A 15,683-nucleotide genomic window follows, 5' to 3' on the forward strand; every position below is an offset into this window, starting at 1 on the left:
GAATTGTGCTCTCTGACTTTGTATATACCATACATTTCATATACACCTAATAGTCAGTCTGATGGTTGGAAACAATTGGGATGATGAATGGGTATAAAAAGAAAAAATCTCATTAGTCCCTCAGTTAGATAATTGAAAAGTATGAGCCACGTATTTTTTCCTTTTTCAGAAAAACTAGAATTGACAAAGAATAACTACTTTAAAGTTTAGGAGAGGGGGCTTGAGACGTAACGATATGGTAAAATTTATATATTTTTTGACGTCACGCGTAAGTTTCATTCATTGTCATTTGGTCAATTTATATTTCGGGACAAATTAAAAAATAAGTATCCATTATTATACAAAAAACTACGAGACGGACACTGCAAAAAGAAATTTGTCATCATCCCTATCCTATCAATTAACAAACCTAGCACAAGCGGGGTACTGCAACTAACTACTTACTGTATTGGTCGAAACTAATTCAAAATTGTTGTACGAATAATCAGCGAACTTAAAATGATATATTTTCTTTTGTAAATTGTCTAAGACATCAGTTGCCCGGTGTGAGGTGCATATGGGCTGTATGGTTGTTCATATGAACAATATTATTGGTGATAAGCTGTACCCACGTGTTCTTATTGGTTTTAGATAGGAATATTTAATAAAAACTTTTTGATAGTACACTAACTTACCTACTTATCAAGCAAAGTAGTGTATCCTTGAAATTTGCAATGCAAAAGAAACTTCATGGTATAATTTTAACTTTGATTTTATGTTCTAAATATTCTGAAGCCTAATAATAGTACCATTTTTTGAGATCGTCAATTCGTTTTTTTTACCACTACATATGCCTTTTCTATCAATAACAATCACGATCACACGTTCCTTAATAAAATTGCATCGTTTTGTATCAGGCCGCTTACATACACATAATAATATTATCACGCTCAGCGTTTCTCCTTACATTTTTACACCTCAATTACTTCAAACAAAATAATTTGATGGATAAATCGATTACTTATTGTGAAACTGGTGAAGCCTAGAGAATTTCTTGTAATTGTATTTATTGTTTATTAGATACCAGCGACTTCTACACTTGGAAAATTCACTGGTCAGTATGTTTTGTATATATCTTTAGATTTACATATGAAAATAAAATGTAATTCGCAGCTGTTGACTCGCCAGTTCAAGGATGCAACAGAAAACAAAACTAGTGAGATAGGCTCAGAGGTGCGATAACACATACCCACAGCGGGTTTTCTCGTTATTACGCCATTAGAAATTCGACTTAAAAGTTTTAATATCAATTTGAATTTTCTGCATTACTTCAAGGGAAGAAACTGGTGCTTAGTTTTGGATATTTGTTTTTTTATCTACATTTTTAGATTATTAATGCTCTTTCTCTGCATTAGTTATGATGTTAACGCTTCAGAAACCCAAGGGCATAATTTAGCTTGTTTAAATTCGTATATTGGTACATAAAGCTTTCTCATGTGAACATTGCATTAAATATATTTATGATACGTATTACACTCCAACTTTAAGCCGATACTATACATGAACTAAGACATGTAACACCGAATCGCAGAGAGTCTACAGAAAAACAGAGTTACTGAGACAATGTTTAGAAGTTAGACATAAAATTCCTGTACGAATGGACTTCAAAAATCCAATATATCAAGTAATAAACACCAAGATCACAAAATTACTCATACCTTACTCTTTCATTAAGTTCTACAGTTAGTCTGACTTTGACTATACCCACACTACTCAATACATCTCGTTAAGATATTCGTCCCGAAAACTTTAAGTTATAATACATTTTTAGTCGATGTTTCAATCGATTTCTCCAGGATGCAACAACGATTTATCGACTAAAGTATGTGAGAAGGTATCTACCAGGTCTTGAGGCGTCATGTCACAGCGTTGCGGTACGTCCTGCGTGTCGTCAAGGTCATTGATGGAGTTCACCGAGTTCTGGTCGCTGAGTGACAGGCTGGTGTCGGTGTCGTCGCCATAGCAACGCCTCTTGTGGTCAGACGGAAAGTTGTGGTAGGAATGTTCGACGCGTATCGCTTGCATTGTGTTACTGGAAGAATTGATTATTGGATAAGTTAATTGTATTTGCAGATAATGCAAGTTTCGGGTTCATTATGGAGTCTTTAGTAACGACATGTTCTAGTTTGATGTTTAGATTTTAGTAAGTTAGTCAGATATTTGAATGTAAAAAAAAGAATGTTGTAATGAATATGCATGCATCTTGCAAATTTTTCGTAGCGTTTTCTGTGTATTAAATAATTAAGATAAAGTAGCACTTTGTAAAAGCGAGGATCGAACTTTTACAAACGGTATTTAAATTTCAAGGTTTTGCTAATATTCCATATCTATCGCTATCGTTTCCAAGATTGCAATATGGTGTCAATTAGTCCTTAAGATAATTATCTATACATTATGAAGGTCATATTTAATATGAGATAAATTGAATCTTTTCGATATACATAATTAACTTTTACGATAGACATTTAATAGCAAATAATACTCAACAGTTTTGTTCGAAAAAACAACAAACAATTTTTTTACCTTTTTAATAAACAGACCAATTATAGTCACCTTGTTTTCCTTAAAACCGGTCTGCCCATTTCCACTTGTAGTTCCAAGGAGTAGAGCTTGGCTAGCGACTCCAGTTTCTCCTTCTCCTCGGGGTCATGGAAACTCGGGAGCTTCAGCTCGGTCTGGCAAGAATCTTGGAGGAACTTTGACAGCTGTTCGTTAGCAGCACTCAGGATAAGAAACCCTGGCCTCTCATCCCTTATTCTCCGACAACCGGCCCGTATCTCCCTAACTTCAGTGACCACAGCATTCCCCATCGAATGCTCGCTGTAATAATGATCGCTTTGTGGAGACTTCTCACTCAAATTCAAGTCGCTAGAAGACGTTTTCTGTAGCGAAAAATTCGTGCGTGGCGTCTGGTTAAACGATTCCTCCTGCTGCCCGGACTTCTCTTGAAAGGCCTGAAAGGACTGAAAAAACGACTCGTTTGCGTTCTGACCAGAGACACCAGCGTTCTTTATATCACTAAAACTACTGAAGGAAGAATGAGGTTGGAGGATGTCTTTGCTTTCTTTAGGCACGCCTTCATCTTCTAGGTCTACTACAGTTTTGGAGTCAGACATCATGGCATCGTCATCGTTTCCCGAGTCTACTTTAGCCCTTTTCTTCTTGAATCGGTTCTTGCAGCTAGCCCACCCACTTTTAACGAGTAACTTCTCCTTTTTCAATCGTTTCGGCGGAGGCATGTTGCTTGCTGATTTAGGGGAGTTATTGTTGACGGTTTTCGAAGTTTTGAAGGTCAGGCTCTTGTTAAAGACTTTTAGTTCTTCTATCCCCGGCCAGTCTGTCAGCTCATCATCCCCTTCTCTATCGCTATCATTTGTAACCACTCCATCAGAGTCACTACTGCTTAGAGAGCTCGATTCGTTCCCCGCGCAGTCCATTCCGCTGTTAGAATCATCAAACTGTAAGGGATTTCGCAAAGAATTGGGTGGATGTGATTTATTTAACATCTTAAACTTTCTGTGGTATTTACCGTCCAGATTGTTTTTACCGGAGCTGGTAGCGGGATTGAAGAACGGTGGCAGGTCCGTCGTTATTTTGTAGCCTGTCAACTTGGATAATGTTGGAGTTCCATTTTTTGACATGTTTTTATAGACAAAGTTAAAGCTTGAGCTTCCTGGCAACGATGGAGTGTTTGCGAAGGTTGGAGATTTTGTATCTTCTGCGTTCTGCGATTTCAAGACGATCTTTCCCGGCTGCAACACAGGTTCCTTTTTGGGTGCATCAGTGTCGTACTTCTTGGATTTGAAGTCGTTTTTCGAGAAGTACGCGGACTTTGATGAACATCCTCCGCTAAACGAGCGTTCCCTCATCTCACATACATCCCCCTTGTCCCTGTGAGACCACTTCCTTTTCCCACAGAACGCGTTTCTGAAAAAACAACTATTAAGCGAAAAAGGTAAGTTAATAAAGTATTCAATACATTTGTGACAGTAGAATATACGTAATACTATTTAGTGCTGAATACTTATGGTAGATTTCCCATCGCGGTAAAATGTTAGATTAAAATATTGTAGTAATAAGATCTCAACGGCTGAAAACTATTTTAAGTTTGAAGTAACTTTTGAAGGATCCTAATAATTATATCTACTAGTTTCTTAAGCATCTTTGATTTAGGACGAAAAGAGATGCCTAAGGTAACTGGACTACCTGAGCAAGAAATCAACTATTATTAGAGAATAAGTTACAACATTTTGCTGCTAGATGCACAGAGACTCAATATTTTCAATTAAACCAGGTGCTTGTAATAACATACATTTACAATACGACTGAACGTAATACGTAAGCCATTTGTGGTTTTCCTTGCGACTATAGTTCTAGATCAAATGCCCATGATGTAACAAATAAACTACACTACATTGGTTTGATACTCAAAAGAGGTGAACAATTTTGAATCTTTGCCTAAAGACGCAGCTTCAAAATAAAACGTGACTAAAACCAATATAGATCACCAAATTAAATATACACTGAAATATATGTTTTTTATCAAATGTGATTTGACCAAAATAGTATAAAGTATAGAATTATTTTTATTGTCCTATAGCGGCTATTGCTTCTTTGTTTTACTTCTTTAATCAAATCATAAATACGAAAAATCTTGGTGTGTTTTATTTGGCCTCAAAGAAATTATACGTAAAACTCTTTTTGCGGTAAAACCTACATTGGCAAGCGGGAAAGAGCGAAACACATCTAGTTATAGGTTCAATTACGTATTATTAACTTTTAATACTAACCTTTCAGGTTTCGTGAGTGTTTTGTGTTTATTTACATGTATCACAGGAGATAACACTTGACTCTGAAGAATGATAGTGGCGGATAGGGCATTTGGCTGAAAACAAAACACAAACATTATATTCTTTCATAATTTTGTTTTTAATAAATATGTAATCGTATTTTCCAAATTGTTAACAAATTGCAAATTAAATAAAAGGGTTTTAATAAGCTCTATATTGCCAAATTGATTTCAACTTCCAAGAGTAGTAAATTAGTGAAAACAAAAATGAGGTATTCATGATAGCTTATCATTTGTTAACTACCATAATAACATAAATGAGGATAACAAAGCAAAATAGGTAAATTTATTAATTTAATGTTTGCTACTTATATTTGTCAGTTTTAAGCAATCATTACCTCAGAAGTAACACTCAATATTTCAACTGGTGGTGTCCGTTTCCCATCCGTATACTCAACGGGCATTTTCTTATACTTCCGTTTTCTCCTAGCGTTAGCCGGTCTTGTTGGTGAAAAGTTTTCGTTGAACGAATCAGATTCGAAGTTTCCAATCTGACAATAATGCCTCGATTTGAGGCTAGATTTGTGCAGACTGAGGTGGGGGTCATCGGAGTCAGATAATGGCTGAGTAATGAGTGGGGCTTGTGGTGGACTACTGGAGCTGCCATCTTCAATCAGACTTACTAATACTGCTGCTGCTGTAAATATTAAGCAAATCTGAGAGTTACTTTAGACTCTTAATTCTTTAAGACTTTTGTAAATGACTATACCTCACATTGAGTTTATTGAAGGAATGAGTATCAAGAACTATCTTATTTCTTTTAACAACTTTAAAGGGACCACAGTAACAATTACTGTCTTAGTATGTTTTTACAAAGGATTAGAGTATTATATTGAGAGTATATTTTAATTTGTATTGTTTGTACTTTGTGATGAGTACATAGTTTGCACTTCAGAAATAACATTAATCTAAGCTTGAATAGTTCAAATTCCTCTCATATCTGGTCTTCACCTGGATCAAAAGCAGGTGTTTTTCTATTCGAGGCGCATGGAAGCTGTATTTAATAAATTCAATAACCAATTAGAAGAGATTATGGCTTCAATTAGAATGCATAAAAATGCACCAATTTCAGCACAACCAACTTCAATTAGAAAATTACTGAGCCAAACATAAGAAAACAAATATATTTTTTGGGACAAATGACAGATATTTTCTAAAAAAATTCATCAAAATCACATCATATGTCCGATGATCAATAGTATCAACTATCTTTTTATTAGCTTTTGAAGTCGGCCGAGAACGAGTTCATCATCAATGAAATTATCAAAGTTCTCCATGACACATCTCTCAGGTCAGTCTAGTTTATTATAGATTAGATTAAAACATTTGCATAACATATATTACATACATTACATCAGTTTTATGATAAGTTATTATGCAAAAACAGATTGTTATGTTGTTGCTATTTTCTATTGTGTTCTACACCAGCCAGTATGAAATTATGGTAAGGCAGAATTAATTAATGTGCAATGAGGCTTACAGTCAATGAGTTTTTATGACTCAATTCAATAGGAGTATCCTTAATGAGTCACATTAAACTTATTTAATTTATTTTGAAGTGTATGTTTGTGTTGTGTATTTGATGATGAGTTTTATCACACCAAAATTTATGTTTAAAATGTAAATGACAACTTTAAAATACCATTTCAAGTATTTCTTACAAATTCTCGCGAAGAATAATTGTTAGTTTTTAGTGCTAACGAAGTTCAGCAAATAAAACCTTGAAAGATAATTAAAATCAAAGTTTAAACTAACGCAGGTTTCCCGCTGATCTGGTGCGTCTCCGGAGCCCCAACTTCCTCCGCTCTTGACGACCACAGTTACTCTCTTCGAGAGCCAGGTTGAGGTCATGAGACAACCGCTCCATCGTCGTTAATGACCCTGCAGCATAGCCATATCGTGTGACTATGATCTAGAACATACGATCCACCGGCTAAGTCTGTTCACTTATATAGCTTATCCTGACCTACTTCACTTCACTTTTTCACAAATACAAACAAATAAATGACACTTTTCATTGAAAATAGAAAATAACATTCAAAACAGCGACTTATGAATTGACCACAACAAGTCTATATTTCGCAAGTCTATTCCAAATATAACGGAATGTTTACTTTTATTATTTACGTTTAGCAAGAAACACTTTCTACAGTAATAGGTATTAGATTTAGACTTTTAGTCAATTAAGATTACAACATCTACTTTCTTTTAGATGGCTTTTTCACCGTGCGTGATTTTGACAAAAAAATAATAAATATCACGAATTCACGACACTCGATGAATGAATGAAATTAATATTATTACCTTGAATGACCACAGAGACTAGTAAAAGTTCACGAGTGATACCGAACTATCTAAAACCATCAAAAAAATATTATTTAATAAATTCAATCTTTGATTACAATTACCAAATAGTTTTTACAGTGAAAATAAGAATTTAGGTATAAATGATTTTACTTGGATTTTACAATATAAATTAAATGTAAGTCTCAAGTTTTAAAATTCAATAGCGGTTACCTGGAACGCAAATGACTGAAATAAAATAACCGTTGTGCTTGTAGGCAGCAGTTGCTTGTCAATTTTTGCGCCAATTTCATTATTATTTTATTTGTTTTTTCGCTCTCCCTCGTTGTTTTGCGTGTGACACTTTGGAGGAAGATATCGTGAAACAATACAGAATCCAGGTAAAGTGTTGTGAATTTATTTTAATATTCCTTTGTAACAAAATACCGACATGAAAGCGTCACTGTTAACGATTTTTTTTAGATCGGTATTTTACTAAATTCTCTGAAAATTTCTAAGATATGAGTATGAGTAGTAGTGTAATATGCAGTTCTCTCCAAGTCATAAGAATTTCAGGGAGTTTCATACATGTTTACACGTTTTTTAATGTAAACGTTGTTAGCGCTAACTCCGCGGGCAAGCTTCCTTAAATATTCTTTTAACTTGCTTCTTTGACCATCACATGTTGCGCTAACGATAAGTTATCACTACCCCACCTTATCTACAATAAATATGTGTGAACTTTTAAAAAATGTGGTCAAGTTAATAAACTCATGGCAAAACATTTAATTGCGTAGCTTATTTATTTTGAATCGTAAATTTGACCCAAATAATTGCAGACGTCATATTCCGTAGGTTTAATAATACTTTATCTTTTAAGATGTAAACTTTGCTAACACACACATGGTGAAAACTTTTTAAGGGCTTTAGAATAAGATATTTATTAAGTAACTTTCATCAATAAAATGCTCATATAGTATAAAATTAAAGACCGAATAAAATCCATTTCATGGATATGTTTGTAGGAACATTGGTTTAGGTTCACGTTTGCTAACACCACATACCTTCGAGGTAGGTATATAGATTATGGGAGAGGGATCATGCACTACAAGATAGATTGTCTTTGCACTCCCACAACTGAAATAGTTTCACACTAGCAGCCTAGAGATCTATGGAGTGGTTTTTAGAAGGGCTTGGAAACCTACATTTTAATAACCACCACTTAAGAAACAACATACATTTTTAAGAAGAATAAAATATTATTTCGGTTCTTATTTAAGAGCAAAATTAAATGATTTCCTATTAAAATAGTTGTCAGTTTCACTCGCTGATTTGTTTGCACCGCCCATAACAACCTTTCTTTTGCCTTCTTGTTATTATTTGACTTCAGTTTAATTTCTACTTGCTTTTGAAATCAAACAGATTTGATTATAAACTCTGTAGCTGTTCCATAAAGAGCACATTTTTTTAAGAATGAAAAATAATATTGTATATTATCACATGAACCAATTTGCAATTTCAAACTAACCAGGTTTATCCCGCTTTTCGCTAGCTTGCAAGCATTTATAAAATCTGGTTAAGAACCGTGATTCCGTGAAGCCCTGGTCGTATGGCCGACCACTAGCCTCACATAAAGAACTAACCACTACTGTATATATAATGGATTTATGTTCCAGCGCCAATGGAGGGCGCGGTGACACCAGACGGTGGGCGTCGCACTCGCGCGGCGCTCGCCGAGATCCCGGTCCGGCTCGATCGTCTCCGTGTCACCCCCCTGCAGCCCGTCACTAATATACGGGAGCGCTCTCCTGCATTACCCTCTGGCTATCTCAGTCCTGCACCATCTCCTGACGAACTGCTGATACAGCAGAGAGGTATGTTATATTTTGACTGGATTGTAATAGAAAGTTAATAAAGTACCTGAAATATTAACAGATTTTAATGAGCAAGTAGCAAAAAAGTCATAGCCAATATCATCTTATCAAATGCAAACAGAAGTAACATCTATATAATTTTTAAATTTAGGGAAATGATTTTTTTTTCGGTTCCAGGCCGTAAGCGTCTGCCAGTAACATGGTCGCCGGACATCGAATTAAAAAGAAACTCTACATTTCATTCGGTTGTACGAACTCCGCCAAAGGACAACCACCTCTCGCCTTTAAAACTCGGAGTCACTCTACGTTCAACGCCACGAAAACGCCTCTTACTTGACAATGAACGTATTCCTCTCACTCCCGAAAAAATTGACTTTAGCGACATCAGCACTCCCCAAAAGTTCAAGATAACCAGCCCTCTTAAAAGCACCCCACCCATGAAAAGAATCAGAATGGAGAGAACAATGACTCCCGATTTTAAAGGTCCCATTGACACTGCTCTTAAAGGTTTGAGCCCTACACAACTCATTCGCATGATCAAAAATATAACATACAAGCACCCAGAAATCGAGCAAGAGATCAGGAGTGAAATGCCTGTGCCTGACCTAACGCCACTTGAAGAGCGCCTTAGCTATTTGAAGAGCAACATTTTCAAAAGCCTACCGACATCTCGTCTCACTTCCAAAACTGATTCCCCAGCTTATTCACGTGTTTCGACACATTTAGCAGCTTTCAAAAAGTGTGTTGTTGATCAGGGTAAGATCTTGGTCGAGTCTCAGCATTGGGAATCAGTGATACAGTATGTATTTCTTGCTTGGAATTATGTTAAGGCCACTCCCGTTTGGGACAACCAACCTCATAATGCTCAAAGAAAACAATGCTTTAAAGCGCTCACTACGTTTTGCATGACGGCGCTCAAAAAGGGTGCTTTGCAGAAAGATGTTTTAGCTGATGTGCAAGACAAACTCCAAGGAATGGTGGCAGATAGCGAGGAAATCATTTCTTGCTTGAAGTATGTCCAAAGCCAAGTACAAGATGTCTTGTAATGTCTATTGTATAAGTTAAGACTTATGTTGTAACAGATTCTATAATTGTTAGTTTAAGACACAAGACTGATAAATTTACGACCACATCAGTAATGTTCACCATAGATACAGGCTAAATACACTTATTTCTATGTAAAAAAAATTATTGATGTGGTATAATGTTAAAATATTCTCCTTTCCTACTTCAATATTTGATTCTGAATTATATATTTTTAAACAATTATGGAATCTGAATTATTTTTTGTTCATTATTACCTCATTTTCATTCTTTTTTTTGTAATATGCAATCGTTTTATGTTGTGTGCCAGTAACTGTTTGTTACTACTGTGCTTTTTTTAAAGTTCTGTTAAGGCCAGAAATGATATCATACAGAACAAATACTTTTGATTAAAGGTCAATTTAAATCTTTTTTAGACCTCACAAATGTATTGACTTGCACTGGCCCTAATATTGATTTGTATCGCTAATTAATGAAATTATTTGGATTTCTTTCATTAATAAACTATTTTATAAAATTATAAACTTTTTGTTATGTATTCCCAGTAATTGTATGTTGTATGTGCCTTTGCATTTAAAAATGATATTATTCTTAATATGAAATTATTGTTCTTTTCATTTCTTTCTTTTTATTTTTTAAGTTTTATACATAAGTGAAATAGTGTTGTACTTTGGTAAAATTGAAAAAAATCAAGCATGTATTTTAGTGAATAATTTTAATTATTTTGTCTTCCATATTTCTATGGAAACCGTTTTGATTGTTTTCAATTTCAACACAGCTGTGAAGATACCAAAGTATTCTTACTGTAACTAGTTGTACGAAGAATAATTTTACTTATTCTATTTGTCGTCACTATTAAAATCTCAGTTCGTGCATTTAAAATGATCAAAAACGAGTTATTTTTGTAAAACCTATTGGAAAAAATTGTTAAAACAATCGAATGTTGTGCCTTATGAGAAGCAAGTGATTGACGAAATATCACTCGATATTGTTAGATAGAATAAGCTTAAATAAATCGCATTTTGTAATCTTTGTTTTATTTTACGAATACATTTAAAATTATTATTTATTCACGCAACGCTTTGCCTCACGAATTATAGTTTGTGGTTCCTTTGCAAAATTGTAGATGTCACTAGTATCAACTGCTCGATTTAATAGGTAAATAATGTGTATGCGACTATTTACATTCACGCTTAATATACGTAGACATTGAGTTAACGATATTGTCGTTAAAAATATATACTTTGTATGTTTAGGTACATAAAAAGGTAAACAATCATGGTGGTAACGTTTTATGAAAACATTAATAGAATATCAACAAGTTAATATGGTAATCTTCATGACAGTGTTACATTGGTTATTAGATGTGTTTTATATTTAAACTGAGGTCTTAGACACAAAGACGCCAAGATTGTTTAGCTTAATGAAACAAAATAATGAAATATTGCTATGAATCTAGGATAAGCACGCATACTGCGAAACGCTTAATATAATCATTTTAGGTACCTGCTTACGTCATTTTATATTAATTTATACTGTACATATACTAGTTAAAATTAAAATGAGTTCCTAGCAGTTAGGTACGTTACGTACGGAATTAAATACCTACGACAATAAAATTATAACATTGAAAGTCAGTTTCTTAAGGCAATCTTTTAATTCAACGAGAAAAAAGGAAGTGCGGGAAAAGAAGAAAAAGTTCGGCTATTAGCCTATTATCTCCTTGGGTAGAGGTATTAATTTATATAAACATGCAACCGACTTAGATACTTTTCTACAATAAGTCCCATATAATTTTAAGGTTCGCATACTGTTTGTAGTCCTCCTAGCTAGCTAAAAGATTTCTGCCTTATCCTGATATGTTGCAGGGTTCTAGAGAGTACCTAAATACGGAACGCAGCTAAGTAGTGTAAAAGCTATTACCTACCTACCTTACATAATGAAACAAAAGCAAATGCAACAACATAAACGAAATATGTATCTACTAGGTATATAGCTATGATTACAGTAGGCATCCAGAATTTTCCTCATCCTCAGGCAAATCAAAATTAATTCGCCTAGATCTTGGAAAGTCCACTCCTTTGAAACGGCGTAATCTCGGTGTTGCCAATGAATCATGGTCTCCCGCCATTTCTGGACTCATTGATTCATCCGGAGTCTCTGAGATATTTGAATCGGAGTCCGATGTGTAATCCATTTTTGTTGCTTATTAGAGTATTTTATTCCTAAAATGTAAAGAAAATTTATATAAAACTGGGCAAAATAAATATGTCTTGATCTTGTTTTATAAGGCCAATAATCCAATACGAAAAATATGAAAAAATCTTGCCTTTAGGAAAGTCAAAGGTTCTTCAATACTTTAGCTTATTTCGGTTTGACACTGCATTCACAAGCCTCTTAAATAATCTTTATTTAATATTATTATCTACGCAGTTTAACAGAACTTCCCAAACATAATTAGTTTTACTATAAGTTACTTTTTATACTTCAATAGCGCGAATGCAGTTTTTTAAATTCAGAATATTGGTTTTTTTTTATTAAAAGACGTGGTAGGTACCTACTACCTACTTTCACAGAAGAAAAATCTTAATTAGGTAATTAATTACGTGCTAATTATGATGAGATGGGATAAAATATTCAGTAAAATTTAACGGTGATTATTGTTATTATGTAGGTACCTATAATTACTTAATCAGTCGTGGTTCTCGATTGTCTGTCTTTTATTTGTATTTTTTTATTACTTCGAAGTGAATTGACATCATGAAGTAAAAATTAAGTAGTCGATTATTCTGCGATGAGCCACTTTGGTTAGCTTTCTTATCCGTCCATTTAAGAGTAGCCAATATTTTTACCTATCTAAGAAACGGAGAGATATTAGCTGAACTATTTATTCCTAACAATCGCACTCTGATAGAGATCTAAATGCTTCTTATTTGATGCTTTGACTTTCATTTGCCAGATAAACTTACTCGACTCTTTTTCGTATGATGGAATATCATCATAATTATGGATCCCCCGCTTTGGGTTAAGCGGAAGAGAGTGTCAGACTTATGGACTAAAACCCACCCATATTCCTTCTTTTGCCCTCTGGTTACCGTTTGATACGTTATGAAACCTGAAAAAATTGTGGAAGAAAAATCTTAACTGTTCAAGCGCAGACCCTCATACGTTAGTACCTACCTACCTACGTACGAGGTACGCTCGGGAATTTACTTTCTTCTGTTGATCGTAATATTTTGCCACATTGTTTTGATTTAAATAACTAATTAGCAGATAGGTAATTAGTTAATTAATTAACACCCTACAGTTTCTCGATCTAACCCGTCTATTACCTATTCATACATTAATTGGTAATAATTAGCTTTAATTAAGTATTAGTTAATTGTTTTTAAGAGCCCTGACACCTATATAAAGGCATGTGATTTAACGAAAATTATTCAGTTCATCTGTTGCTCTCACAGAGTAAAGATCACTAAGTAAATTGTTCCCAGCCTTGTTCATTTTTCTTTATCAAATAAACCAAAATGGACTTATACTGCATAACTGTTGAACTTACAAAGATTATTCAAGACAAGCAAGTGGTGTTCCAAAGAAAAGGTAATTTCCGTGAATATTATTATTTTTCAACATATTTGAATGAAAAATAATATCAATCATCATTTCTAGTGCTTCCCTTTTTCATAGACAATAACCAAGTTTATCATAATCATAACCAAGAAATACCTACTGAAAAAAGAATATAATTAATTTTAATCCTTTAAATGTTTTCAGAAATTAAAAAGACGCCATACGTGAAAAAGAATATGCCTTCATCAGATTCAGATATGGAGACTCCAGAAAAACCTTTGCCGCCGGTTTTAAAGGAAAGACCTATTCGAGCAACACCTAAAATCCGGCATGTCAGAGGTGTAGACATTCCGAAAAGTAGAAGGATTAATTTTGACTTGTCAGAAAACGACGCAGATTGATTTTGAAGATGGAATTGACATTCATGAAGACACTTTCATAATGGATTCAGTTTAGGGTTGGGCCTAGGTATCCTAATGTCCAAAATCCGCCCGTATCGTCCTCACGGAACGATACAAAGGATATAACAAAAATATTATCCTATTTTTATTACGTATTACATATTACGTTTTGAAAAATAAGCTATAGATATGTTACTAAATTAATTAATTGTATTTATTGGTAATTAAGTTCCGTTACTTGTTAACATTGCATTACTTATTATACGCACGTAGAACCTAATAAATATTTATGGAATAAATGAATATATTTAAACCTAATTTGATATTCTTTATCCACTTAAGGAGCTAATAAATCGTTTTATATACTTATGCTGAAGTAATAGGTAGATCATAAGAGACATAACCTTACCTACACTGTCATCAATAAGGTAGACGATATGGTATAACAAGTAAAAACCTATTTAGTCGCTCAGTTAAATAATTAAAAAGTAATAGACACATTTTTTTTTTCTGAACAAGGACAATTGACATAGATAAACTGCTTTAAAGTTTAAGAGAAGGCGCTTGTGACGTAACCTTATCGTAAATACCATATTGTGACGTCACGCGTAATTTCTATTCACCATAATTTGATCAATTTATGTTTGCGGGTCAAAAGAAAAAATACGTAAGTATCTATTATTATGCATGAAACTACAAGAAGGGCACAAGAACAAAAAAAATGCGTCATTATTATTGTTGTAGAGTGAAAAGTAAATGAAAATTTAAAAAAAATCAATTCACTTTCATCGCTAGACAATTTATTGCCAGTAACACGTTTTGTCATAAATTGCAACGCATTTCCACGTATCTTGTTTTTTCAGGCTAACCTGATATTAAAAGGAAAATTAGATAAAAGAATTGCAAAAATGAATTAACTCATTTAATCGATGTATCAATGTGGGTGGTGTGGAAACCAATTTAAAACCAGAACAAAAGGTTCAATAAATTTATTTATTCGGCGTGAGGTGTAAGGAGTAATCCAAATACACGAGTAGTTTATTTTTAACTTTGGCTACGGAAGTTTCTTGTATTTTATTTACAAGCTATTAATAAATTAGTTTAAATAAACACGTATTTCGAGTTTTGTTAAAGGACCGGATTATTGATATCTATATACCTACATGTGTATAAAACTGTTTGCAATACCTACCAACCTGAAAATTTGCACTGTAGATTTTATAGGTAAGAAACATTAGAGCCTCCTTTTTATGCAAACTTTTATTTCATTAACTTTTCCACCTCCATTTAAGGATCTGGATTGAAATGTTGTAAAATCTGGTCTTTGAAAATTAACCCTAGTACGAGTAAGTATCTAATTGTATAGGTTAACTGACGATCGAATTTGCACGTGCATACAAATCCATATTTAGAAACGAAGGTCATCATCAACTTATCATCTGAATAAAACAAATAAGTTTTCACAGATACACGTGAAAGTTACTTATTATAATACTAGCTGTTGCCCGCGACTTCGTCCCCGTGGGTAGAAGATATAAGTTATAATTTAGGTATACCTGCCCGGTTTTTTTCACATTTTCCATTGTATCTTAGCTCCTATTAGTCGCAGCGTGATGGTTTTAAAGC

General features: G+C 33.9%; 2 protein-coding genes across 3 annotated transcripts; one reads left to right on the plus strand and one right to left on the minus strand.

The window, feature by feature from the left end:
- Positions 1-755: 755 nt before the first annotated feature.
- LOC113503705 lies at positions 756-7,297 on the minus strand. 2 transcript variants are annotated; one of them, XM_026885774.1, is made up of 5 exons: positions 6,644-7,293; positions 5,227-5,525; positions 4,830-4,924; positions 2,593-3,978; positions 756-2,071 (listed from the first exon to the last, which is right to left on the minus strand). In XM_026885774.1, exons 1-5 carry the CDS (start codon positions 6,753-6,755, stop codon positions 1,819-1,821), a joined length of 2,145 nt encoding a protein of 714 aa, XP_026741575.1. In that variant the 5' UTR covers positions 6,756-7,293; the 3' UTR covers positions 756-1,818. The 2 variants fall into 2 exon arrangements, with proteins under 2 accessions (XP_026741575.1, XP_026741576.1); XM_026885775.1 differs by having other exon boundaries at positions 1,984-2,071; positions 2,563-3,978; positions 6,644-7,297.
- Positions 7,298-7,401: 104 nt separating this feature from the next.
- On the plus strand, positions 7,402-11,117 carry LOC113503707. The gene is made up of 3 exons (XM_026885776.1): positions 7,402-7,572; positions 8,848-9,045; positions 9,223-11,117. The coding sequence occupies exons 2-3, from the start codon at positions 8,853-8,855 to the stop codon at positions 10,089-10,091; spliced, it is 1,062 nt and encodes a 353-aa protein (XP_026741577.1). The 5' UTR covers positions 7,402-7,572; positions 8,848-8,852; the 3' UTR covers positions 10,092-11,117.
- The last annotated feature ends 4,566 nt before the right edge of the window (positions 11,118-15,683 follow it).

This window comes from Trichoplusia ni, chromosome 20 (genome assembly GCF_003590095.1).
Source record: "Trichoplusia ni isolate ovarian cell line Hi5 chromosome 20, tn1, whole genome shotgun sequence".
Classification (NCBI taxonomy): Eukaryota; Metazoa; Arthropoda; class Insecta; order Lepidoptera; family Noctuidae; genus Trichoplusia; species Trichoplusia ni.